At 41.7% G+C, this 25,400-nt stretch overlaps 1 protein-coding gene across 11 annotated transcripts in view; it reads right to left on the bottom strand.

The window, feature by feature from the left end:
* tenm4 (teneurin transmembrane protein 4) overlaps window positions 1-25,400 on the bottom strand; it is a 250,293-nt gene that overhangs the window by 36,228 nt on the left and 188,665 nt on the right. For 8 of the 11 annotated variants that reach the window (XM_049576261.1, XM_049576260.1, XM_049576264.1 and 5 more), the window contains 10 exons: window positions 23,015-23,161; window positions 21,932-22,148; window positions 16,972-17,091; window positions 12,024-12,285; window positions 10,317-10,584; window positions 10,054-10,197; window positions 6,880-7,129; window positions 6,450-6,470; window positions 1,046-1,278; window positions 10-164 (listed from right to left, as the gene is read on the bottom strand). In XM_049576261.1, coding sequence (XP_049432218.1) covers window positions 10-164; window positions 1,046-1,278; window positions 6,450-6,470; window positions 6,880-7,129; window positions 10,054-10,197; window positions 10,317-10,584; window positions 12,024-12,285; window positions 16,972-17,091; window positions 21,932-22,148; window positions 23,015-23,161 — 1,817 coding nt within the window. The remainder of the gene's footprint in view (window positions 1-9; window positions 165-1,045; window positions 1,279-6,449; window positions 6,471-6,879; window positions 7,130-10,053; window positions 10,198-10,316; window positions 10,585-12,023; window positions 12,286-16,971; window positions 17,092-21,931; window positions 22,149-23,014; window positions 23,162-25,400) is intronic. The other 3 variants (XM_049576262.1, XM_049576266.1, XM_049576272.1) reach the window with 1 other exon arrangement.

The raw sequence follows: 25,400 nt of genomic DNA, 5'->3' as shown, positions 1-25,400 counted from the left end.
AGGTTGTACCTGAGAGATGTCCATCACAGCATCGCAGCTAAGAGGTCGGGCAGAGGTCAGGTCATTGAAGCCCAGAAGAGTAGAGATGATACCATTCTGATCAATCCTGCGAATCATGGTCCCATCCACAAAGAAGATTACACCGTACTTATCCACCGTAATGCCTGCAGATAAAAAGTCACCCAATGGACAGAAGAGGAAAATAACCATCGGTTATTTTGTTTATCTGTGACTTAATGTGAGGACAGAGCACCACTGAATGACAATTAAGCACTATTCACTGCAATAAAAATTAAAGACTAATCATGGCAATGAAAGCTAATGCGAGGATTGATTTTTTTAAATCAATAATTGAGAACAATAGACACATCAACTAGATGAAGAGTACTGTATGTATTGATTCAATTACAACTAAAATTTCATCAATGCAGTCTCTTTCTCTCATGTTCTCTCAGCCTCAAAACAACAATGAAGCTGAGAGTATGAACCTTAGCTATGCACATCTCTGTATTTTCTATTACTTCAAGGTCTGTCAAACAATATTCAAGCAGCTATGAGAATCTAGACTGTAGTGGTAACCGCAACATGTTCTATTTTCAATGCAAACCTGGACTATACAGTACATGCTGCACATTTCAGTGGGACTTGAGTGTTATTTCAGTACATATGAATCACAATGTCATCCCAATGGAGGACAACAAGCAAGCATGCGATGTAGTGACTAATGCATCATCCAAATATGGAAGCAAAAAGACAAAGAAGACCCCAGGAAACACAAAGAAAGGAATGCCATAAAAAAACAAAACAAATTGACTTATAAAACAGCTGAGGGTAGTGAGCTACATGTATGGAGCTAGTGAGGGAGGTAAGATAAGAGAATTTAATGCATGAAAACTGAAGAATATTGATCTAGCTTTTGGAACGACTGTATTCAACGATCAAGAATCTAGTCAATCTAGCCTACTTTAAAATGAAAAGAGAAAACAAGATCCCCAGCTGACTTAGACTGCACACTACATTGATTCTAATGAAATCCATACAATACCTCTGGGGTTGGTGAGAGTGGCCTCGATGGCCTTTCCTCCATCCCCGCAGCGAGTGTCATCGTATGGGAGACACTGGTCACCGGTGCCCGCCACCAGCTCCAGATTCTTGGCCACATCTTTAACAACATTCAAAGATTTCACCTTGAACACCTTCCTGCTGCTGGTGTCCGAAAGGTACACAGCACCATTCACTGGACTGGTGGCCAGGTAGTACTTGTGAGCGGGGCTGTTGCTGAGAGATGGGAGAAAGAGAGGAAGAAGCCTGAGTCAATAAAGCTGGAAGGGCTACAGTGCTTTCAATAAGAAACATTGTTTAATACAATTAAAATGGATTCAAAAGCCATTTAGAGAGTCAATTGGGCACAATTACAGTTTAAACCACGGACATGGAAAAAGAAAAATAGAATGAGATTAAACATGGCAAAATAGAATGAGATTAAACATGACATAATGGTGGAGCTTAGAACTCGTCTACAATACAGTCAGCTTAGTTAGAAATCCCTGTTGTCAAAAGGGAGTGGAAACTCCACTTGTATGAATATCTGTGTATAGATACAGTAGACATATGTGGATATACTGTATATGTATACAGATAAAGATACAGACATCTAGTTTCTTTCAAATTATTGAAACAATGGCAATGCTGAAGGGTTTCAGAGTTGGGAAGACAAACATAAACAAGCGTCTAGCGGGACTCGTCACTAGTCATTGGGGTGCATTGGATCCTTTGACAGAAATCCTAATTACTCCCCCATCCCTGACCCAAGAAATCTTTACAATATTATCTGTCTATACAGTAGCCTGATTATTGCTAGAAGATGTACAAACAAGTATGTTTCTATTTCTCTTGGGACATTTTTTTTTTAGACAAACACTAGACAAATGCATAGCTGAAGTAGCAATCCAAACACACTGTGCATCCATCAGGCAGAGATTCCGGCACAGAAAAAAATATCCTATTAAACTTCCAACCAAGTCAGCAAAGTAATCCTTCATATCCACAGGAGGTTGCCCAACCTGACAGACACACAATAGAACCAAATATAACCAATCCTGCTGTGGCGGGAAGCATGCAATCTATTGGCACACTCCAGTCAGAATAGGTGTCAGAGCAGACAGAAAACAATGATGACTGGAGATGAATCCATAGTAGAACAAATGAAGTGACAGAGAGGACTCTCTACGAAAAACATTTGCCTGTATATAATTAATACATGATCTTCTGATGAGACACATTTTCATGGACAAAAATTCTTAACTTTTCCATGACTTTTCAAGGACCTATAATTAAAATTTCCACTACCATTCACAACATGTAACAAATGTTAATTATATTATCATAGGTGGGGGGGGGGGGGGGGCTGACAGTTTGTTTGGCCCGCTGGTTATTTGTTTATAAAGAAGAACGCTTCGTAACTTCAAACTATCGTGCTCTACTTTAGGAGCAGTTACAATAAAACTAAAGTGCACGTTAGCGTTCTGTGTGACAACTGAACAGCCTGGGCTGCCCATGTTCATCGCTCAATCTCAAAAATTAGGCACAATTTAAAAGTATTACTGGAGCATATGTATGGAAACTCATTAAACCTATCAGAATCAAACTTTATTCAAACATAATTCCAGCTAGCTGGCATACATGGAGGAAGAAATGAACATGATGGGACATAAAACATTGACACATATTAAGCTATGTTTCGCCAACAGCCACAGAAAATACATTTGCTGTTATGTTACATTATGTGTAAGGTTATCCCCGGAAGATCACTGTAACAATTAATTTCATTACACACAACATAATTCCATGACTTTCCCACATCTTTAAAGGATTTCACTAATTCCATGACTTTTCCATGGCCGGGAAACAAGATTGTGGTATTCTCTTGATGTGTCTCAAATCACATACTTCTGTTAGTATACTTCTATGTAGTATACTGTGTGCACTATGTACTCATTGGCGTAGTTCGCAAATTTCGACAGGGTAGTGTTGTCTCAAACCAAACACGGCTGTTGTGCACTCACCGGAAATGACAACCACAAATTAGCTAGTTAGCAAACTAGCATTAGCATTGGTGCTATCGTTCGCAGTACCAAATCATTACAGACTGCTAAATTAACCCAACAAACATACTGCTGGCTTATACCCGACAACAGTATAGTGCTGCTTAGTGCAAAAAAACACATGTATTTGTACAATTGAGTGACATTCACGGTCGGACAGTTCTCGGCGGCTATTTTCAGTTTGAAAAGTGGTCCCTCCCCTTCCGCTACGTAGCCAAGATGATGACCATTGAGGGCAAGAAGTGTCCATAGTTTCACACTCAACTTCTTGACCGTTTTGAATACACCATCTGGGTACTCATAGTGCACTGCATTTTTCCATACTTCTCAGTGTGAACGCACTTATACACTCAAAATAGTGTAAGTACAGAAGTACGCGATTTGAGACACAGCATATTTTACATATACGGCTAACTGATTTTACAGGTATTCCATGACTGTGGGAACCCTGTTATGACTGTATGCAGGACTGACCTTGATTTGAAAGTGGCAGATTTGACTGACAGATTTGACTTCTGTGCTCCCACAAATATGCCACACAGCACGATTGATTGATTGTCAGAAAATGTATCAAAAACTATTTGGCTAATTTATTACACTGATAAATCTTTTAAACCTTTATCAAATAAAAATGCAAAACACTTTTTGGTTCCGGCTCTACATGTGATATTTTGCAGCTTTTCCCTGCTGTTGTTGACTGTTGGTCAGGCAAACCAAGGACTTAGTAACCAGTTTAGCAATGCAGTGTTTAGTACCACCTCTAAGATGACCAGAGTTATCAGGGCAGGATACAGCACAGTTCTGCCAGACCTGATAAGCATTACCGAGAAACCTGTCAGCAGGGTGTCATTCAAAGTGGATTAAGACAGAATTTCAACTATAACCTTGAGGGTTCTTTTAGGGCTTATGGTCGACATGACAGTGCCAAAGCTTATATTTTTATAATACAACAACAAGAAAGACCAGTGGGTCTGTGGAATTGTCAACTCGGGTACATAATTTTAAATGACAATTGACCTTCAATGAATCAGTGATGACAGGACACTGCAGCAAACCTCAGGCGCAGATGTCACAATCAGCCCACTGACCAAGTTGACTGATATGTTTGTCTGCAGTACATTCCAGGTACAACTGGCTGGCTTCAAGAAAAACGACTGCTGTCTTAGAGTGGGTCAGTAGCAAACCTCAATAACTGGAATCTACTTTGCATTCTATCTGCCATGTGCAATCAGCTGATACCTTATCAGCTCCCAGTCGCATGTAGAACAGAGTTGGTCCCCCATAGTGTTTGAAACTATGAGGTGTTATTCCCTGACCTTGAGCTATGGCCATATACTCCATCTATATTCACTGACAACATCTAGTTTGTAGAAGATAATTGGATTTTGCTGCATGCTGGCGCGGCAATGGAGAGAGCGTAGTTGGAGTGGATGGGGACATCCTTAGTAGGGGGTCAATGAACATTGCAGTGAGATCACCCACCTCCCAGTCCTATCGCTCTAGCTCACACATGAACAGGAGGCAGCCACCCATTTTATACAGACACATGCTGTGTTTTACTACATAAATCTCCTCTGTAATATGTAAATGTGTTTGGAGTACTGAGAGCAAAGGGACACAGCTCTGACATTTCTTTAGTTTTCCTCTCAGAAACAGGACACGAGTGCATACATAACGTGTAAGTTAGCGTAAGCAGGCACATCTGAGATACAGAGACTGACAAAAGATATTAGAGAGACAGAGCAAGCAACAGGGAGCCTCTGATTGTTTTGTTAGCGTGGTCATTCTTGAAAATAGAGGCCAGTGACCAGCATCACTTGGCTTTTCATCCTCAGTTCGACTACATGTTCCCCAGCTGAAGTCATGACCCTCTGATAGAAAATCAATCAATAGCCTTTTGCCTGAGACATGGTATCTACAGACGGCACACAGAGATTTCTCTCACTGCCATCTGACAAGGAAAATAAGGTCTTTGTATCTTAAGGTACTGATAACATCTACATTGAGTTACCATTTTATTAGTCTTACCTAGCTATAGAGATAAAACTGTTTTAAAACATATCGTATTCAGTCCTTCTTTTAAACAGTCAAAAAGGTATCAATGTAATTTTGTGATCATTTTTGAACCTGTAGTATGCAGCGCAGTTGTTCTGCATTTTATTATATGGAAATGTGTTGGACAAATAATTACGGCACCTTTTAATTTTCAGTATATCTCAGCAACATAAGCCTCACCCTTCTAATGACTGACAGCATCTCAGAAGCACTTTATAAAGGACTGGATTTCTTGCAGTATGGTTGTGTTCAAATGCATGTAGCAAGGCCACCCTCAGAGATGTTACATTTGTAAGTTATTATTTAGCAGATGCATTAAATCCTTACCTTTCAGCAACACTGTGCTTAACTTTTGGTTATGTTTGGGCACAAAACCTGGTTATGATTAGGAAAAGGTCCTTTTTAGGCTTAAAACACCCAGTTTTTATGGCACTATCCTGACAGGAAATGCAGCAATGTCTCTTTCAATAGCAATTGCTTTTCCTAACCCCCCCCCCCAAAAAAGATGGGTTGCTAAAAAATACCCAAATTTGGTGCCTAAAAAGACACTTGTCAAGCAGGAACTGGTTGCAAAAAACACAACCAGTTTTGCTGTTTATTGGTGTCTAACAGTGGTCAGCAGCTTGGCAGGTGTCTCACCTAGGTGTCACGCCATCCACCATCCCCTCCACATACACACATACAACGTAAGCAGAACTATGTCACATTAGAAACATATATATGATTTGTATTAAACATACAAACATAATGTATTTGTGGTTTGCAGAAATGTACAAAGCCAACATTTTCTTCTGGTGACTGGGCTGAGCAAGCTGTACCTAATAAAATGGCAATGCAATGTATGTTTCGCTATCCATACTGAGATTCCTTTTACAGATGGCAATTCCACAACCATTTTAATTAAAGGGATACATTAAAAGCATAGTACATGATTACTTTATGAATAATGTAATTTGACCCCCAGTATCAATCCTGAGGAAAAGTGCAGTCTCCACTGAGCCAACAATCAGCTGCATTCTCTCGGATCGCAAGCACACATGCAGATGCAAAAACACTGCAGAGAACAAAGCACTGAATCTAGGGATTAAGTAAGATCATAAACTATTAATACACCACTAAATCAACAGCTTTATGAAGATGATCATTATGCAGCCAGTCAGTATTTCAAGATATGATCATTTTGCTGCTCAGAAGTGCATGTCTGAAATAGGCTCAAAAGGGCACTTCAGCACCCACAATTTGGACCGTACCTTTTTCTATAATAAAAGGAGCAAATACTGTAAGGCTTACCTATGCCTGAAGTCTTTATTTCTGTTTGCCAAAGGCAGCGGAAAATGAGAAAGGAAGAGAAAGGAGAGGAAATGTTAGTTGTTAGTGGATAGAAATAAAAAACAGTTGTTAGTGGACAGAATTAAGTAAAAGTGAATCCTGACAAACACCATATTTCTTTTCGACTCAAACCTTTGTCTTTGCTGAAGTTGACAAAGAAAATTAATCTTTTCCTGGAGCATCTTCTGTTAAGACCCCATTACATTTTCTTCAGCCCCTTTCAGGGCCAAACTCCAGCTGATACAGGTGAATGAGACAGGCAGGACCATCAATCCTGGGCCTTTAGGGCATTTCTGTCTATCTCAATCGACCTCAGTGGTTTATGACCTGTGTGCAAGCCCATCTGAGCTCATGGTCCTGAGTGAATGTTAGTAGGCTACTCCTCTGTTACCTGAGCTCCAGGACGCTGGTGACATTCCCCGTGGTGAAAATCCTCCTCACATAGTTGAAGTCGCCCACGTACAGACTTCCATCTGAGCCACAGGCCAGAGCCACGGGGGCCAGCAGCTTGTTTCCGTCAGCAAGGCCATTACAGCTGGGGCAGGAGATGCTGCGCCTGCGCCCGTTCCCCATCACGCTGCCGATTACAGGAGGCTGCTGGGAGATGAAGACGTTCTCCCCGTTGCCCATGTGAAGAATACCTGATGAGGGCACAGGAAAGAACAAAGTAACACCTGCAACCTGTTTAAGTTGAGCAGAGTGTGAAGGCTGGGCAACAAAATCAAACAAAAACCCTTCTTTATTTCCTTTTTTTCCATTTATACTGTGGCAAACATATGACGAGACGTGAAATCTACAGAACGTAGATTAGCTAAATGGCACCTAAAACTGAATAAGTTACTATCTGACAAAGGTGCTATATAGAACAGCGCCACCAAACCAGATTCCCCTATGATTACAAGCCAAAAGAACTGCTTTTGGGTACTGTTTAGCACCATTTTTATTTAGAGTGTAGTGGAGCAAGTGAAAACGAATTTGACCAAGTGGTTATAGCAAATTTCTGCAATTGTGGCAACCAGCGGAGACCTTTAACAACAGGCAGTCAAATCAGCTTGTCTCATCTTCTTTGAAAGTAGTAGATATTTTCCTAACAAGCCAGGGAGTACATCCAGGCTAGGTTTTTTTTTTGGCAAGAAAAAAAAATTCTTCAAGGGGCTTTATCTACAGCACTCCAATAATGAATATATAGCACCAAAATATAATACCAAAGGTAGACGATGTCTCATTTCAAGTTTGATTTACATTATAAAATGCATTTTAGATCCTGTCCATGTCTAATGATGTACACAAACCTAAGACGATTATATGCAGTTAGTAGACAACTACGAAAATATGAAATGTGTTACCAATAGTAATTGTTGGCTGTACTTTTTACACCAGCGTTTAAAGAGTTTGCACCCATTTAGTCATATTTAGGTATGTTTACGTGCATATATCAATTCCACTTTTGCAAATTGCTGATGCAGTTCACATTATTGCATTAGCTAATTAGTTTCCAATTAATCCTGTTCACACAACAGAAGTTTGATTTGATTATACAGACGAAATACTGTGTGGAATTTTGCTTAAATAAGAAAATGTTGCAACATTTAAATGAAGGAGCTCCAGACCCGTCTACACTTGCAGTAATCTGCATATAAACAGTCTGGTGTGTAGAGATGCATGGAGGACTGTATTAATATGTTTGCAAATTCCATGTTAGAAGATTTAATCAATTAATTAAGATACCCATGCTGCTTGATGTGTGTGTAATAATGTGCAGTGCAGTTAACAAGTGGTGAGGAAAAGGATTAAACAGGGTGCTTGGGTCACTGTGTTTCTGCTATGCTTACTTATGGGAACTTGGTAAGCTGAAACTATTCCAGCGCTGTAAGTTGTCTCCCACTAGTTCAAGATCTCTTAATGCTGTTTAAAATGTATATTAGATGAAATATTTAAAAGAGAGTGAAAGTCAACACACAGACAAGAATCTGATGGAATTTGGAATTGGTCTGTGTGCGCACCTCGGCTAACTGAAGCCATGAAAATTAGCTCTGTGTGCCCGTGTTTGCAGTAAGAGGTGGTCTTAGCGGATGGAAACACAAGTGCAATTTCACGCCAAAATGTGGACCAAAAAGCCCTTGGCACAAGTGGAATCTCTTAGAGCTCGAACATTACCACACAGGCACAATCACAAGAAATTGACTTGCCCCGATTAAAAATGCCATCCTGCCTGCCCTCCTAACTTCACCCACTTTGCACATGAACAAAGAATAGAGCTGTGTGAATACAGTTCATGTGCAGGCACTCAGGAATGCATCCACACACAAATGCACACTATGTTTCCATTAGTGTTGCCAATCCACTCTTGGAAAATGTTCAAATATGTTAATGTAAAGATGTTCCTGCTGCCCAATCAATATAATCATATTTGAAATTCAGCATCTGCATGTCTGCAGTAGTTTGTCTGCTTCTGATGGTACTTGGTGACCTGAGTTCTTTGAGCAGCACAACATTTGGTCTATCAGAAAAGATCAGCCAAGCATCTCCTTCCTGGGACTTGATTTAATCTTAGGGGCTGCTGCTGCTGGGAGTAGCAGACTGACAGCAATTAAATTAGGAATTATTTTAAAAATGCTGGGCATGAACAAGACATGGAGGTGCCAAAGGAAGGGATGGGGTGGAAGAACTGGCAGTGGAGGTGGTGAAGGGGCAAGTAGCAGCTCTCTCCCTCCTCCGGATAGCACGTTGGGACTCAGCAGGTTTAGTGTGACATGTCAAACTGCCACCCTCCTGAGCACTTTTCATATAAGTATGCCTCATCTCCTCCGATGAGCCCTTCCAGACACACAAACAGACTGTAAAGCCCAGCTAGTGACAGCTGCCCTAAGTTGTTCTCTTTTCATTCCTACTCCTGCCTTTCAGGAGTAATTTGCTGGCAATAGGAAAATTGACCCCCCTCACCTAAAAATGGACAGCGGTAATAAAAAAGTCAGATCTATCTGAGGCTACATGACACTGCTGAATTGAAAAAGCCTCAAAATGCTACAGGCAGGGAGGACAATTCAGTGCTACACTAAAAGCATCATCTAAGGCATGGCCATGGTGGTGCTTATCTGCAGTCTTGGGCACGTGCAGAAATGCGATAAGGAGCAGGGAACAGAAGACTTGCACCACAAAATGTTCACTTTAAAGAATCTATTATTGAGTCCTAATGGGATTTAATTTCATAAAGCCAAACAAAAAATAAACCTAACCCTGATAGTTGAATGAGATGCCTGTTTTCACTGTAAATGAAAGTATTGCTTTAAGTTATGTAATTTTACCAATAATAATGTACAGTAGTGACCTGCAATATGCTAACTTCTTCTTAATGGCTGAAAGACAATCCCAGAAAAATTCCTTAAACTCATACAACTTCCCTGGCACACCAGTATATTTACCTCACTGTGATTTTAAAACTCAAGAAATTATCTAAAGAGTGTCAAAATAAAGATTTCTTTTAGTATAAAAATATTTTCTGAGTGGGTGTTTTAATGAAAGAGTGGTTTAGGATAAGAATTTAAAAAGGGATTACTTGACTCACCACTTTGGATATTTAAAGCATGGTGCTTGTCTATAGTCCATCCTCCCAGTTTGGAGGCAGTGGTTTCATAGCCTTGAAGAACAGCAGTCCTCTTCTCCCATAGAATAAGGTCTGGACATGACTCATACTCAAAACCCACAGATACTAGGGAAAGAAGAAAAGATAAAAGCAACATTAGTGAACCACACATGTTCTGGATAAATTAAATAAAGAAGTGAATAAAAGAATTATATGAAATCTGCAGTATGTACTTGATCACTTACCAAAAGCTTCAGACAGACCATAGACCTTCTGGCTGTAGACATCAGCCTTGTCCCACACAAAGTCGTAAGAGAGGTTTGGTGCTGCAGGAAACCACTTTCTGAACAGCCTGCCTTCCACAGCTACCATGAGGTGCACCTTCATCAAGTTAAAGGGGATTGTGGAGTGGGTCAGGGTCACCCTCAGTATTGACTTGTAACCCGGAGTCCTGCTGCTTAAATAGCCAAGTTTCATATGTGTCCCTGGTATGGGCACTTCCTCCTGCAGAGACTATAGACAAAACAGAAAAACCTTATAAATGACAGAAAGCAAACATAAACCCTGAAGCTAGCTGACAGGAGCTGTAAATAATAAAGGGATCAGAAATCTATTTTCTTCTGTGTTTAAGTTAGGATTGATAACATGCCTCTGCGTGTCCTTTATTTCACGCAGATGATCAGTTTGTCATTCCTTTGGTCAGTAACCTTTGTCACATATTTTTCATAGCCTTGCCTCCAACCAAATATATGAACCCATGGGAAGATTAGGGACATCAATTAGAGGACAATTATATTCATGCGTTACAGGGAATCCAATGAAGGATTTCTTCATTACGTACTCCAGTGAGTATTTTCATAATTGAATTAATAATAGTGAATTCTTCATTAGGACAATAGTCTTCCCTGCAGTCTATATGACAATGGCATCGCAAGAGCGCCCTTGAGCTCAGAGCTCGCACAGTCCAATAATATATAGAGTAATAAAAGTGGGTTTAGTAAGAGACAATGCTGTGGCCTTGGGAGTTTCTACTAAGGTCAGACCTGCAACCTCTTAATGACACACAACAGTAGGTCAGCACTCATTGTACATTGTTCATATTTAGGATCAAGGGTCGACAGCACTGGTTTGGTTGACCAACTTCTTTCTGCTCTAATTAAGTGACCTCTTGTCGCCTGTCTACACGGCACGGAACAAGATGTAAAGTAACAATTAAAACAGCTACCCAAAGCGACATTGGTCAGAGGACATGCCACTTATGATGCGTTTCTTTTTAAATGTTCACAGAGTGTGGCCATGCCTGGTTAATTGATCAGAATTTCCTTTTATGAGGACAAGTGTAAATTGGATGATGTCCCAGTATTTTGCTCCTACAGCTCAAGGAACAGCAAAGACAAGGCGACTATAAATAGACAGCACTGCACACTAAATTTACTGATATGCCATAAATCTTAGAGAGCAAAGTCGGAGACAAAGTAATTAGAGAAGGGCACAGATGCCTGCTAGACATACAGTGGCCACACATTCACCTATGCACGCAAGACTATGTACGTGTGTGCACCAACAAGATACATGTAGACAAATATCAAAAATATGTACATGAAATATCAAAGCAAATCCTTTCCATGGTGCTTATATGTTTAATCTGGGAGACTAAAACCCAGGAGAAATTAAAAATGGTCCAGGCTGTTTTCTGTGTGCGATGTAATCATCATCACTCTAAACTGATACAGTACAATGCACATTGTAAATCGCCCAAGTTCCGCAGACCAATTACACTAGAGAGATAAAATCACAGCACTGCCATGAGCCAGAGTTACTATTACGCTTGTACTTGATGAATAGTCTTCAGGGTCTCTCCCAGATGTGTGGCATGAATCATTTGGAGGAGAGAGACCCATGTAGATCACAACCTGCAGGGCAGTCAAGAGAGTGGAGTGAGGAGCTGTCACCTGGATTTCGGGGACGACGGTCCGCCTTTCAGTGCAGGAGCCGGCGAACGCGGTGAGCGGAGCCGGAGACACCACGGGACTGGGCCTGGTGAAGCTGCTGAGGTCACAGCTAGGGATGTCATTCTCCTCATGCCGCATGACAATGGTATCCATGACAAAGAAGCGTCCCCATGGCAACCAGAGAGTGTGCTCCTGGGTGATGAATGGAGCGCGCTCAAAGTGCAGGGCTATGGCTATGCCCCCATTGGTCACCAAGTCAAAACTGGAACACAGACGTGCACAATGTCAGGGAGGATGAATGTTCGTTCACAGACAGTGAAGATGGAGGATTATATATTTTTTATATAAATACTGTGAAAATTCCCATTAGCAATGCATGTAATCTGTTGTGTGTTGGGGATTAAACCATGCGGCAATTTACTGTGAATATAATGACTATTTTCTAATTAAGTGTTGTTATAACAGATCAAACAGTAATAAATTCCGTGTTTTAATAAATGAAGGCTGTTAAGAAATGATGCTGTTTCACTATTTAGCATTATCTTTCAGGCACACACAGACTGAAAATACAATAGGATGATAAATCACAGTGTTAGAAGCACATCTCCTAATTAATGTCATAATCTATAGATTTTATTTGAAGAATGCAAAGCAGTAGATGCATGCTGTAAGTTCAGGCATGACTGTTTCACCACCATGCGTGTGTAATGCACTGCTCAAATTTATATGTGTGTGTGAGAGAGAGAGATTTGTGCTGCAGGATGGAGGCAGCCGCCACTTCTCTATCGATCCCTTGGATGAAGGCTGTCCACTCTAACATCAGTCTAAAAGCCCTGCAATGCAATCCCATCTACTGTTGCATTTAAGGGCCTCTGCCTCTGGTCTGACCTGAGCGGGTCTCAGTAAACAGGCTGCACTCATCTGTAACTGCTGCATGGTGACAACAGCATGCCTGCACCTGCACTGGATTTCTGCAGCTCTTGTCACTTCTTTCTAAGAGCCAATTAGCACCTGGTCACCTACATGCCCCTGGGACAGGGCCTCATCCTCACACGGGAAGCATCTTTTTCCAAATTACAGGAAAAGAAGCAGGTCCAGATAGTAGCCTCCAAACTAGGTAACCTCCCACTTGGTTTTAACAACTCGATAAATAATCTGCTCAGTCTAACTTCCCTTGAGGTTAAACATCTGATTGGCTGTGGCGATAAACAAAGGTTTGTTCCGCCCTTGGTGTTTTGCCCTTGGCAAGGTGTGTGTGGAGTGAGCTTGTCCACTCGTACGGAGGCTGCAGAGCTGATGGGGGCTGCGATAGTCGTACCATTGTGCTGCCATGATCCATCACTAGCCATACAGCTGCAGCCGGCCAGCCTGCATGACACCTAGCAGGCTTAGGCTATGCACACTCAAAACACTTCTGGACAGATACCCATGGGCAGCGTGGCCAATCGATGAAAGGATTCACTGGCTGTTATCAATCATGACAACAGCCTTAAGCCATGTGACAAAAGTTATTAAGCTACCTACAACAGCCTTGCTTGCTTGTGCCCTCTGGGAATACATCAAGCTCAAAGAGTTAACCCTGCCAATGAACTTGGCGGGGCTCATGCAAATTATACGCAATCATTTCTAAGCCAATGTATCCTTATAATAAACTGCCAGGTATTCACCTAATGTGTGCACTTTGAGTCATATTTTGTTTAACGTGGTTTCTCACCTAATAATAAAACCCTGGATTTGGCCTCTGTGGTTAGCTGTTGTTAGTGGTAGAAGTAGCAGAAAGGAGAATTCAGCCAAACATGTTTGAGCCTAAGTTAGATGCAGACTCAGGGGGGGCGAGGGCCGATCATCTGTTCCAGAACCGCGGTCGGACGGTCGGATGAATTTCTGACATGTCAGAAATTTTGGTCGGCCAGCACAGACATTCGCACAGTTGAAGCAGAGCCACGAGCCGATTCGCCAACGTCTGTGCATTTATCCCTCACTGCGCCTGCGCGAAGACATAGATCACCATGGCGATGCGTCGGTGGACTGTAAATATGGAGGCCAGGTTGGTTGAGCTGTGCCTGTTCAACGTTTCTTCTTCCACCTACCACGACCGCTATCAACGAGAGAAACGCTGGCAGGAGAAAGCCAATATTCTTCAGCTGCCTGGTAAGTTTTTTCTGCTCTCATTTTCAAGCAAGCGCAACAAACATACAAGCTAGCGCGCTAGACGAGGTACAACACACACACACACACACACACACACACACACACACACAGAGGGTGCACCCGGCTGTAGCTGGCTTACCTCCAACTCTCGTTGTAAAATGGACAAACCATACTGTCCACGTCTCTCGAGCCATCTGCGAGTCCATATGCGCCGACGCCTCTTCTTTTTGGACGTTTCGGCACACAGTATAGCGCAAATCATCAAAGCAAACAGCTTGTCCTGCACTTCCGGAACAAATCGGAGCTTTCAAATGTATCTTTATTCACAGCTGTCAACGGGCAGGACAGTCAGCAGGGGCCGACGAGCCGTTTTCACCCGTACAGTGTGAGCTCTCTGATCGTGCTTGATGATCGGAACGTACAGTGTGAGCACATGCATTGTGAGCTTTGGCCGCACATCGCAGACGATTCACTCGTACAGTGTGAGCTGGTATTAACAGCAAGATTTTAAAAATCGTACAGTGTATGCTGGGCTTAAGTAAACTAGAATTTGTTCCTCACCAATTATTCACTAGTTTGGCCCCAACTTGAGTATGTCTGTAGTCCCTTATAAATCTTATTTAAAGTTAATGACTCATTGGTGTTTCCTTTGACAAGCATGCCGTGTTTGAAAATCTACCACATAAAATAAACAGACAAAAAAGAATTGTAATTGCAATAATAATCACAAGTACAGTACATAGTAGATGTGGCGATTAAGCAGTGCTATCTTGGGACATTACTGATCTTTTAAGATACTGCAAAGCAATCAACTCTACATTGGATTTCCTATTTTTATATTGGCTTCTACAGAGATGCTAGCATGTAACAATGTAATGAGCTGGAATCCACATTAGCATTTTACTCATTATTGGAGAAAAGCAAAAAAGGGAACAGGTGTGTCTCAATGCTCATCCAGTCAGAAAATGGCTACACAGCGGTAAAGAAACTAGGCTAACCTCTTTTGTTTAGGCCGGAAAACTTTTCAAGATAGTGGAAAAGGTAATTTAAAAACTAAGCCCTTGGACAATAAAGAACACATCATAAAAATGAGTTGAGACAGCTTTCCCATTTCTAAGTGGCTGAACAGGTGCATTTCTGATTTCACGCTGCACTGAGCCAGTTTACAGTGATTGCAGGGGAGTTGCAGGAGACTGGGCATGTTTACAGGGGAACCTCGGAGATGGAGTAGTGTTTACACATATGCTGGAAGGGAGAAAAGAGTATCGAGCTTTGCGAAGGAAAAAACGGAGTGATGCATAAGAAAAATGGGACACGCATAAATGGGAAGAAGGATTGAGATGAGGGAAGCCTGTGCAGTGGAAAGGACATGAGACCTGGGCTCAAGCAAAGTACAGGAAATAAGTGAAAGAGCAGTGCACAGAAAGGAAAGGCTTAAGGGCAGTGGGAGATTGGAGGAGGACTAGCGTGAAGGGATGGAGAGCAGATGAAATAAGTGAGGAAGGTGAAGATGATGAGGTGGAGATGAGAGATTTTTGTAAAACTTGGGGAAAGAGGAGACTGACAAGAAGATGGAAGGAATGAGGAGAAGCAAGAATGATCAAGATCAAACCTGCGGCAAAGATGTGGGCCTTTAGAGTGTCAGTGACTGATAAAAGCGTCAGGAGGAAGTGGGGCTCCGAGAGCAAACACCAATTCATGCTGTGCTGCGGTGGTGGTGGTGGTGGTGGTGGGGGGGGGCTCGGTTTGCCACAAGGCCTTACTAACACTGACTACTATGAGAGATACAGAGGGATTGGAGGTTGTGAGTGTGTACTGTATGTGTGTGCCATCTGATCTAAAATTATATTCAGAAAAGAACTTTTAAAGACAACGTTTTTCTCTCAGGCCTTTCTCCTTCACTCCAAGAAACACATCGAAAACCAGTCTGAGGTTTTTGTCTGGATTTCTTTGAGAAAATCTACTGGTGCCAAAGCAGCTGGCATAGTGTTGCTCAAAGAAAGCCAAACAGAGAACTCAGACTTTTTCCATTTGTTTCATTAGTACACTTCAACACTTTCTCCAAATGGGTTCCAGTGGTAGTGCAATGAAACAAGAAGCTAGCTGTGTTTATTGACAGGGTTTCCTGTATCTTATCGAGGGAGAACTTATGTGGAATTATCTGAGCAAGATAGTGGTAATGATCTCTGTAAAGCGTTGCTTTTATTTGTATTACTTGATGGACACGGATTTGAAACAACCACACAACTCTATTTTTTTTCACCCATGAAATCTGCAGCGAAACAGGTCATTTTTCAGCTAAACTGAGAGGAGAAAGACACAAAGCAAATTAATTGCAGGTCTGTGGCCTAAACTTAAATTAATTCTCTAAATCTTCCTTTGTCAAATAAATAATGTCCATCTGCACTATGTTTCATAGCCCCAGTGAGCTGCTTTGAATTGGCATATTTTATTCTTTCCCCTCCCTGCTGCTACTGAAGCATAACTTATGAGTGTACCAGAAGGGCTTTGTTTGATTTCTCTGGGAATTGAGCCGAGAACTCCAAAATTGGACCAAATGAAAGCACAAAGCAGATCAATGGCAGCACAGTTTGCAGTGGCAACTGTGTTTTTTCCCTCCCATCATTAGAATTCAGCACAGCTAAACAACACTATTTGACAATAATATAAATATCATTGTCACATCTCTCTACAGCATATTTAAGCAGCGGTTCGTGACATTTGCATTGCATCCCTTGTTTGCGCGTGTTTTTGTGTGTGTGTGTGTGTGTGTCAGTAAAATGATGAGAGCTCTTACCTTCCATCCTGCCTGGTGACTGTGTAACCATAGGAGGGGTTGTTGATGAAACTGATGTTGACGCCAACCAGTGGTGTTCCATCCGAGGTCAGAACTTGTCCACGAATGACACAAGCATGGCTGCATGGGAATGAGAAAGGCAGGTAAAGGCACCATTACTTTTTGAAATTCAACAAAAACAGTGGAAAAAAACATAGATTACGTATGAATGTTATCAAAAGGAAATACTGTACACAACAAAAACAAACAGCCATAACAGAAACAGAACAACCTAATGCCTCCCAGGATGTCTCTGAGGGTTTCTATCCAGAATGGAAGGATAATGAGATAAGGAAGCTTTACTTTGCTTTTGCTCTAATTAAAAAAAGAGGATTTATCTTTTCCATTACAGAATGCAAGAGAGGGAAATAATAGGACTGCAGATTGCAAGACTTGCTTGGCTGGTTATCAAGACCTTGACAGATTTCCAGACTGACATCAGGTCTCCAGAAGCTGCATAAATTAGATCTGATCATCAGTCCCCACCAATCAATAGTGGGAAGTCATCCAAATTCACCCCCTAATCTTACTGAACTGATGAGTTGAGACCTTGCTGTATCACGTCTCCCTTGTCGAGTTCTGCCCATGTCATTAGCGAGGCCCAACTCATGGTCAGCCATCGTTTCTGTAGTCGTTTGCAAAAAATTGGTCCCCTAACAAATGCCTTGCTGCCACTTCTTCATTAGACCATGGCTATTTTTAATACATTTGGGTCTTAAACACTGCCACGTACTGGAAACAATTAACACTAGTGTGTTAGTAGCTGACCTCAACATGTCCTTACCAGAGGCAAGATCATTCACCCCACACTATCCTGGTCCCCAGAAACCCAGTTTTATGTTAATTAGGTCGGGTCTCCTTCAGAGGACCTTGGCTGTCCACCACTGCACTGTAAACAAGCAAGGAGATACTGCTCTGAATCCACGGGCTCATACCCAAAGATCTATCTGGATGCATTTACATAGAATTACTACTAAAGTTAACCCAGCACTGGCCTGGCTGTCTACGATTAATCATTCATGCCGACAGTTTATTTTAGAGTCTTGTTTGAAGAGGCAATCATCCACATTTTCTTCAGATGGAGCTGTGAAAGTGGAACTATCTCCTTCCTGCTTCTGTGAACCACATGGGGAGATGATTCCTCGCTGTCAAGACAAATGATTTAAATATTGACATCAAATAGAACAGAAAGAAAGAGCAGCAAAGGAAGCGTGAAGCATGCGCCGCAGAAACTTCCCCTCCGTATGAGATTTCACTAGTCCAAGAGGATTCACAAAGTCGAAAGGGACTTCACAATATCTCCAACCTCCGGTTTATCATGCATCATCCGCAGAGGGCAAAGTGAGGACGTGTGGTGAAAAATGAACTCAGCAGGAAATCATCTCTAGTTTATGTTTTTTAAAGAGGGAGTATTATGGATAACACATGCTCTGCAAACCTGAAATTATCTAGACATTACCTGGAGGAGCTGTATGTGAGAGCCGCAGTGTTTGAATCAGTAGGATCAGACATAAAATGGACTTTACCCTGCCAGCTCCCTGGTACAAAATCTGTGCAATGTCCGATTGTGCCCATTTGTGAACAGAGCAAGGACTCACAGTGAGCAAGTGGGCATGTTGATGATGTTTTTATCATGCCGCTCACTCTAAAGCTGAAGAAAACAAACATCTGAGGGTGAAGACGAAGGGTCATTTACATAAAGACAGCAACGAATATGCCTAAGTGGAGACATGATTAGATTCAGTAACTTCTGTCGGTGGGGGCTGAAGCTGAAATTGTTGGACAATTTCAAGGAATGGCAGGAGACTGTTCAAATTAAAAACTGGCTACATGTCCTGACCTCCTGCTCACTCTACCCAGGCACCACTCCTCGCTAAAACCAAATGGAGTATCTTCAGTAGGTGAGAAAATCTCTGACACAGACCGAGTTCCGAGTTCATTTGAGAAAATGACTTCAGTCTATTTGAGACTTAGGGTGCTTTCTGCCATCAGTGTCATTTTAGTGATGTTAACGCATGAAGCTGATACCCACCACCACTTCACCAAATTTTGACGTGATGAAGCCGTACTCAACTGACTCTCCATTTGGTGTCACAACAGGGGAAAATGACATATCTTACTCTTCCTACCCTTTGCTTTCAGGGGCTAGTAATACTTAAAGCTAATTACAGCAGTGCTTCATGAACAATTCTGTTATAATAATTTATTGTAAACTGAAACAGAATACTTTTAATGAAACTGAGCAACCTTTGATAAAAACTAAATGTCACAAATAAGTGTCTCAGACATACAGCAGTCACACTGTTAAAGTTTGTCACAAAACTGGAATACACACCCCTTTGTCAGCATGCAATTGTGAGAAAACTACACTGCTCAGTAGAATTTCAGACGGAATAAAAAATGCATGCTGGACATCAGTAGAGAGGATTTAGAACGAGCAAGGCTAATAAAAGGTACCATCACTGCAGAAGCAACAAAAACATCATTACCTACGCAAATGAGTTGATTATAGCCTAACCCTGACGTAAATACAAGCATGTCACTGCAGCCCTCTCCTCCCTGCCTGTATGTTACCCAGCACACTGAGGAGTGTAAAATGAGGAGGCGTCAATGTGAATTTTTAACTCTCCAAATATAAAATGCTGCTAAAAGAGATAGAGCGCACTGTGAAGAAAACAAGAGATTTTCTGACACTAATGGCCTAATGCTAATAAAAGAGTTAGTTATAAATAAAATAATAAAAGCGCAAGCTTGTAAATGAAGCGAATGGCTTCTGCTTTGCTATTATAAGCCAGCTATCAATCTTTGCCTAAATTGTTCCACAGACAAAGTCCCTGTTTACTATTCTAGTCAGCATCCACTGCTGGGCCTTGGCAGGCTCTTGTATTATATGTCATGGTGGAGAGTCGAGACGTTTTATGCAGTGGCAGATGCTTTATTCAGTGGCACCTTTGCAGCGTTCTGTGGTGGGAAACATCAGAAATAGCACTCCAACATGTCTACTAGCATGAGGAAGCGGTTAATGGATCAATAAAAAGATGATCAGGTGACCAGGGCAGGCATATCAGAAAGATGCTGAGACCGTGCCTGTAAGGCTCATCTAAAGCCCAGAGCCCCCTGTCATAACCGCTCATATCTGTCAGTGGGTGGGGAATGAATACCAAGCATGAATAATAGATTATCACTGATATTTTTAGGTGAGCCGAGGCCTCCAATCTTGCAGCTCATCTCTGGATTCTTGATTTTACTTATTTATGGCTGCATCTTCTTGCGACGGAGACAAGAGTATTACTCAACTCCCTACGCATCCCCCTCTGTCCAGTGAAGAACTGCAAAATGTTGAGTGGTTCTTGAGAGCCAGAAAAATGTCAATGAGGGAAAATGTCACAAAGTGTGTTACAAGTGTTTTTCTCAAGTATCAGCTGACACTACCACAAACAGTTCAAAAACAGGCAGTTTGAGCTTGATGAAAGTTGATGTTAATCATGCAGTTTGTTTTTTTTTCTACCTGCAAACTGAGTGACGACTGATGTTTGCTCAAATGCAGATGACTAACTGAGAACTAAAAAGAGCCACATGCTGAGTACGGACCGTGTAGATATAAAAACATGGGGTAATGTGGACAGCATTACGGGTTGCAAACAGCACATTATTCACGCATCTCAACGAGCACCCGATACTAAAATGTGTTGTGTTGCAAATTATACTAAAGGAAATGATCCTGCTTGAGCAGGGACAGTTTTGAAATCGATTTTCCCTTCAAGAACAAAGCATCAGCTCTGCTGGACTAAAAATAGTAATTTCTGAAACTACAACCCTCTGCCATCACTTAGAAAAGAAAAGTAAAAAAAAAAAAAAGCCTCAAATAAGAACTCCATGCTGTGAAGTTTTTTTTTTATTTGTCTGCTGTTTCTGACATCATTTTATACAATTTTATCACCAGAGACAAAAAAGTGAAATATTCTCAACTTATTTTTTTCTCGATTTATTTTGTTTTGACTGTTTGTTTCACAGGAGTATAATAAGCCAAGATGAGAGGGATCCATAAGCAAGTGTGGGATGCAAATAAGGTGACACAGCCTCACAAGCGATTAAAGATGAAAAGAGACGGAGACAAAGGGAAAGAGAGGCAGGAGAATCTTATGGGACTTTGACAGCCATCCTGCCTGATATGAAAGCGCCTCAGATTCCATGGCTGGGGTGTCGTGAGCTCTGCCTTTGGGAGTGGGCCTCAGATGGATTACAGTAAAAGTAATCACAATACATGAATATAAGATGCCTTTGGTGCAAGGGAATGCTCCTTGCTTTTTGTCACATTCTATGTTTGTCCATCATCGTCTGTCCATCATCCCTCTAGCTCTGCACGCCACCAGTCCTTGCCCATTTTAGCCTCCGTTGCCTATAGCTGCCTCCCCCCTCCCTTGCACAGATATTTTCGTCTGGGTTAAACAAAGCAAATGTTCTACACACGCTCCAATCTGTCAGTGCAATAACCATAGCATTGTAATTGCACTGGCCTACATTAATAATGAAAGCCACTGATTGATTTGTGCTTGCACCTGAAATGTCATTACCTAAATAAAAAGTGATGTCAGCTACAGCATAATGCACATTCAGACTAGATCACTGTTTAATCCAAAAGAAATAATCAGAGCTAAACAACTCTGAATACAATCAAAGACACGCATCCTGAGAGGCTGAATTAAAATGTGAAACACATTAAATCCAGCAATGACTACTGTAACTGACTCAACTGAATGAGTATGATCTCACAAGAAATCAATGCGTGAAAAACAAATGATGATGCAGAGAAAAGAGAATTCAATTTCATATTGATTCCCAGGAGAACAGCAGCTTTCGTCTTGTTACAGAATGTCGCACCGGGTGGCTGTCTGGCAAGAGTAATGCACAAGTCACTCACTTGCCATCGAAGGGGTTGGCTCCAGGGATGATGTGGGTGCTGTCTCTGCCCACCAGGAAGTGCACCCGGTCATAGAAAGTCTGCAGGTTGCTCTGTGTAGAGGACATCTGTGTCTCCTGGATGATGTCCAGGGGGTCCGGGGAACCAACACACAGAGAGGTGGTGTGACAGGTTGCCTGCAGACAGCAGTCTGGATCCATGCAGTCCACTAGGCCATCTGACAAGGTCAAACAAGACACACACTCTCTAATTAAACAACAGCCTGGACACACACCTGGTAGAAGAAACTAGGCATATATATTTGAGTCATTGGGCCATTATTAATTTGGACTGTGGTTTCACTACATGATTTGAGCCATGTTATGTACACCTCGTTCTGGAGAACATTCAAACACCTCTAGGATTGCTTGTGGTTCTCTATCTGTAATTTGGATGAAATAATACAAGACAGAAAGGGCTGCTGTGCAATGCACTTTACTTTACTAAAGTGGGTCATTGGACTCCCTACCCTTTGCTTTCAGGGGCCTATCTGGCCAGATGGGTGATAAAAATAAACCATGCTGTCAGGAGTCAGTCAAATTCCCAGCAGCACCCCTTCTTTGCCAGTGAGAGCCCTGTGGTCCCTGCACAGTGATGGGGGGACAAACAGTCTCTGCATAAATAAGGGATGCTAGCACATAGATCAAGCCCAGAATGAGGTCTGGAAGAAGGGAAGTCACGTCTTCCACTTGGCCTCAAGAGTGGTGCAGCCCCCTGGCTGGCTCTGTGTGTGTGCCTGGCTCTGCTCGGGGCTAGTTAGAGGGCAGAGCAGGGACTTCCTCCTGGGGCCAGCGCATGCTCAGAGCCTTAGGCCAGCTACTCTGCTTTTTAATAAAAACCTGTTGTCCAGGTGACTGACTGGAAGCCATTCCTCATCCTCACCTGCATAAGAGTACAACTGAGCCTGGAAAGCATAAAGCAGGTACAGTACATTCTCAAGTACAAAGGTGGTTCATTCTATAGTCAAATCATGTCTAGTTAAGAGTCCTTGTTGATGCTTGGCCAGTGTCAGAAGGCACTGCTGTGTGCTGTTTGTGATTTTACCTCCATCGTTGTCCTTGACATCACTGCAGGCAGTTTCCATAGAGGTGTCACAGCCAGTGCCCCTCCAGCCCAGCTGGCACACACAGTACCAGCCATTGTTACCCAGAGTGCACCTACCATTTCCATTGCACAAACCAGGACAGCCCTCTGTGTAACAAAAAAGGACAAAGACAGAGGTCGGCACAGAATATCAAATAAAGCAGGTTTAGCGGGTAACAGATAAATACTACAGTATTGTTTGTGAAGAAACACCAACAATAAAACACAATGGCGATGGTTTGTTGCTGATATTTCTCAGATAACAACAGACTAAAATCATGTTAAGATTTTAAATGCGTCAGGGTGGCTATAATGACTCTTGGTTGAAGTTGATTAATTTGATACACCTTTTGTGAAGCTTCTAATATCCCTTTGCAGTAAAATCAGATAAGAGGGATCTTCTAAATCAATATTCACTCATTACTACAATAGATTGGCCTCCTGTATCTATCCTACTGCAGCTGGATAATGAGAGCAGTGGTGTATATGCTGGCATATCTGCACATAATTGGATCTGTTTTTATGTGATTTTTCCAATGTGACCATCATTATGATCATAGCATTACTGCTACTGTCATCTATGAAAAAAGAATGCGCTACAACAAAACTGCATTACTTACTGAGAAAAGCTTTATATCATTATTTGCTTTCTTTTTTGGATAAGTTGTCTCCAGACTCTTTTTAGCAATCAATAACATTATCCCTCCAGGGACAGCGTGTGTTCTGTCATTAAGGGAAGGAGAATGCAAAATAAAACAGTAGGAGTGTAAGGATGAGCTCAATAGCATTATGCAGGGGAGGACTTTGCCTGCGCTGTGTTCCCGGGCATGTGACCCCAGGGGATCTAAAAGCTGGCTGGAGCAGACCGACAGGTGAGACATCCCTCTGGTTCTCTCTGGTTAGGTCTTCACAAGGGCATAGATCAGAGGATTATCTTGCCCATTTTTCCAGGGCTGTTTGGCATTTATCTGGTACCTTGTGATTCCTATCCCCTCGCTGAGGCTGAGGCAGAGGCAGAGGGTAACATCTCAAGATATCAAACGCACGAGTCTGTCACAGTTTGTGTTGTTAGCAAGCTGCCTTGATAGAGAGAATGCTAAGCTGACCCATTTTATCAACTAAAGAGACTGGGGCGGCTGTCTCAGTGCTCTTACATCACACAGGGAGAATAGGAGAGGGAGAATGAGAGAGCAAGAAAGGAGAAGAGACGGGTGCAGTGAATGGGAGAAATGTATTACAGAGAGAAATATCAGATGAAAGAGGAAACAGTGATGGGAAGAAAACACAGAGATAAGTATTTAGGAAGCTAAAAGGTAGAGGCAGAACCAAGAATAGATTTGTGCTGTAGATCACATAGTTAGCTGAGGAACGCATCGGAGCATGTTGGTTTTTGCAACACACAGAAAGGACGTCAACAGGACATGAGTCATAATACAGCCAATCCACATTTAAACATTCAGTATTATTATTGCACATTTATATAACATAAATGGTGATTTAAAAACTGAAGAACAGAACTAAATTTCAATTTATAGTAACTCTTAAGAGATATTACCAAAAGGCTTGGGCGGTATCATGGTATTACAGTTTATCGGAGTATTAAGAAATCCAGATGGTATGATTTTCAATACTGTCATAGTGAGACGGCATACCTCATATGGAAACTCATATCTAGATGCTGTATTTAGGATGTATTGTGTGTATTGCACGTCAAGAGCCATGAGAGATCATCTCTACTGGTGGAACAAGCAGCTGAGCTGACAAACATGGTGACTGAAAGTGGCGGGGATAAAGTTACAGGACTGTCAACAGCCGGTCAGCAACAGCAGAGAGAGACAACAGCTTAATTTGACCTCTAACTGTAAATTAAGGGTTTATTTTGACCAAGCCAGAGCTGGTTATTGTTGGAACAGTGGACTAACTAACTAACTGACTAACAAGACTAACTGAGATGGTTTTGGTGAGTTTTGTTTTGCTTTTTACAGGTTATGAGATGAGTTAACAAGGCAATTAAGCTAAAGTTAGCCTTGGTGCTGTAAAAAAAGACACTTGATTTTAGAAGTCGTGCAGTTGTATTTCTCTGTTTAAGAGAGGTCAGGTAGTGCCACACACAAATATTGTATACACCTGTGAATTTCAGGAAGGTAGGAAGGTATATAAAAAAAGATACTGCCAAAGCTTAGTTGCCAAAATAATACCCCAAGCCTTCCTGTGATTCTTTTCTGTTCTGTCATCTAATAAAGAAAAACACTATAATAATTTATTGTTCTACAGGTTTAATATTAAAACACAATGAAGCTTTTATCCATGTTGACTATCCTTGTCCAAGAATGACTCATGAACCATG

Source organism: Epinephelus fuscoguttatus, linkage group LG5, assembly GCF_011397635.1.
Source record: "Epinephelus fuscoguttatus linkage group LG5, E.fuscoguttatus.final_Chr_v1".
NCBI classification, from domain to species: Eukaryota; Metazoa; Chordata; class Actinopteri; order Perciformes; family Serranidae; genus Epinephelus; species Epinephelus fuscoguttatus.
This window is presented reverse-complemented; position numbering and strand designations above follow the sequence as displayed.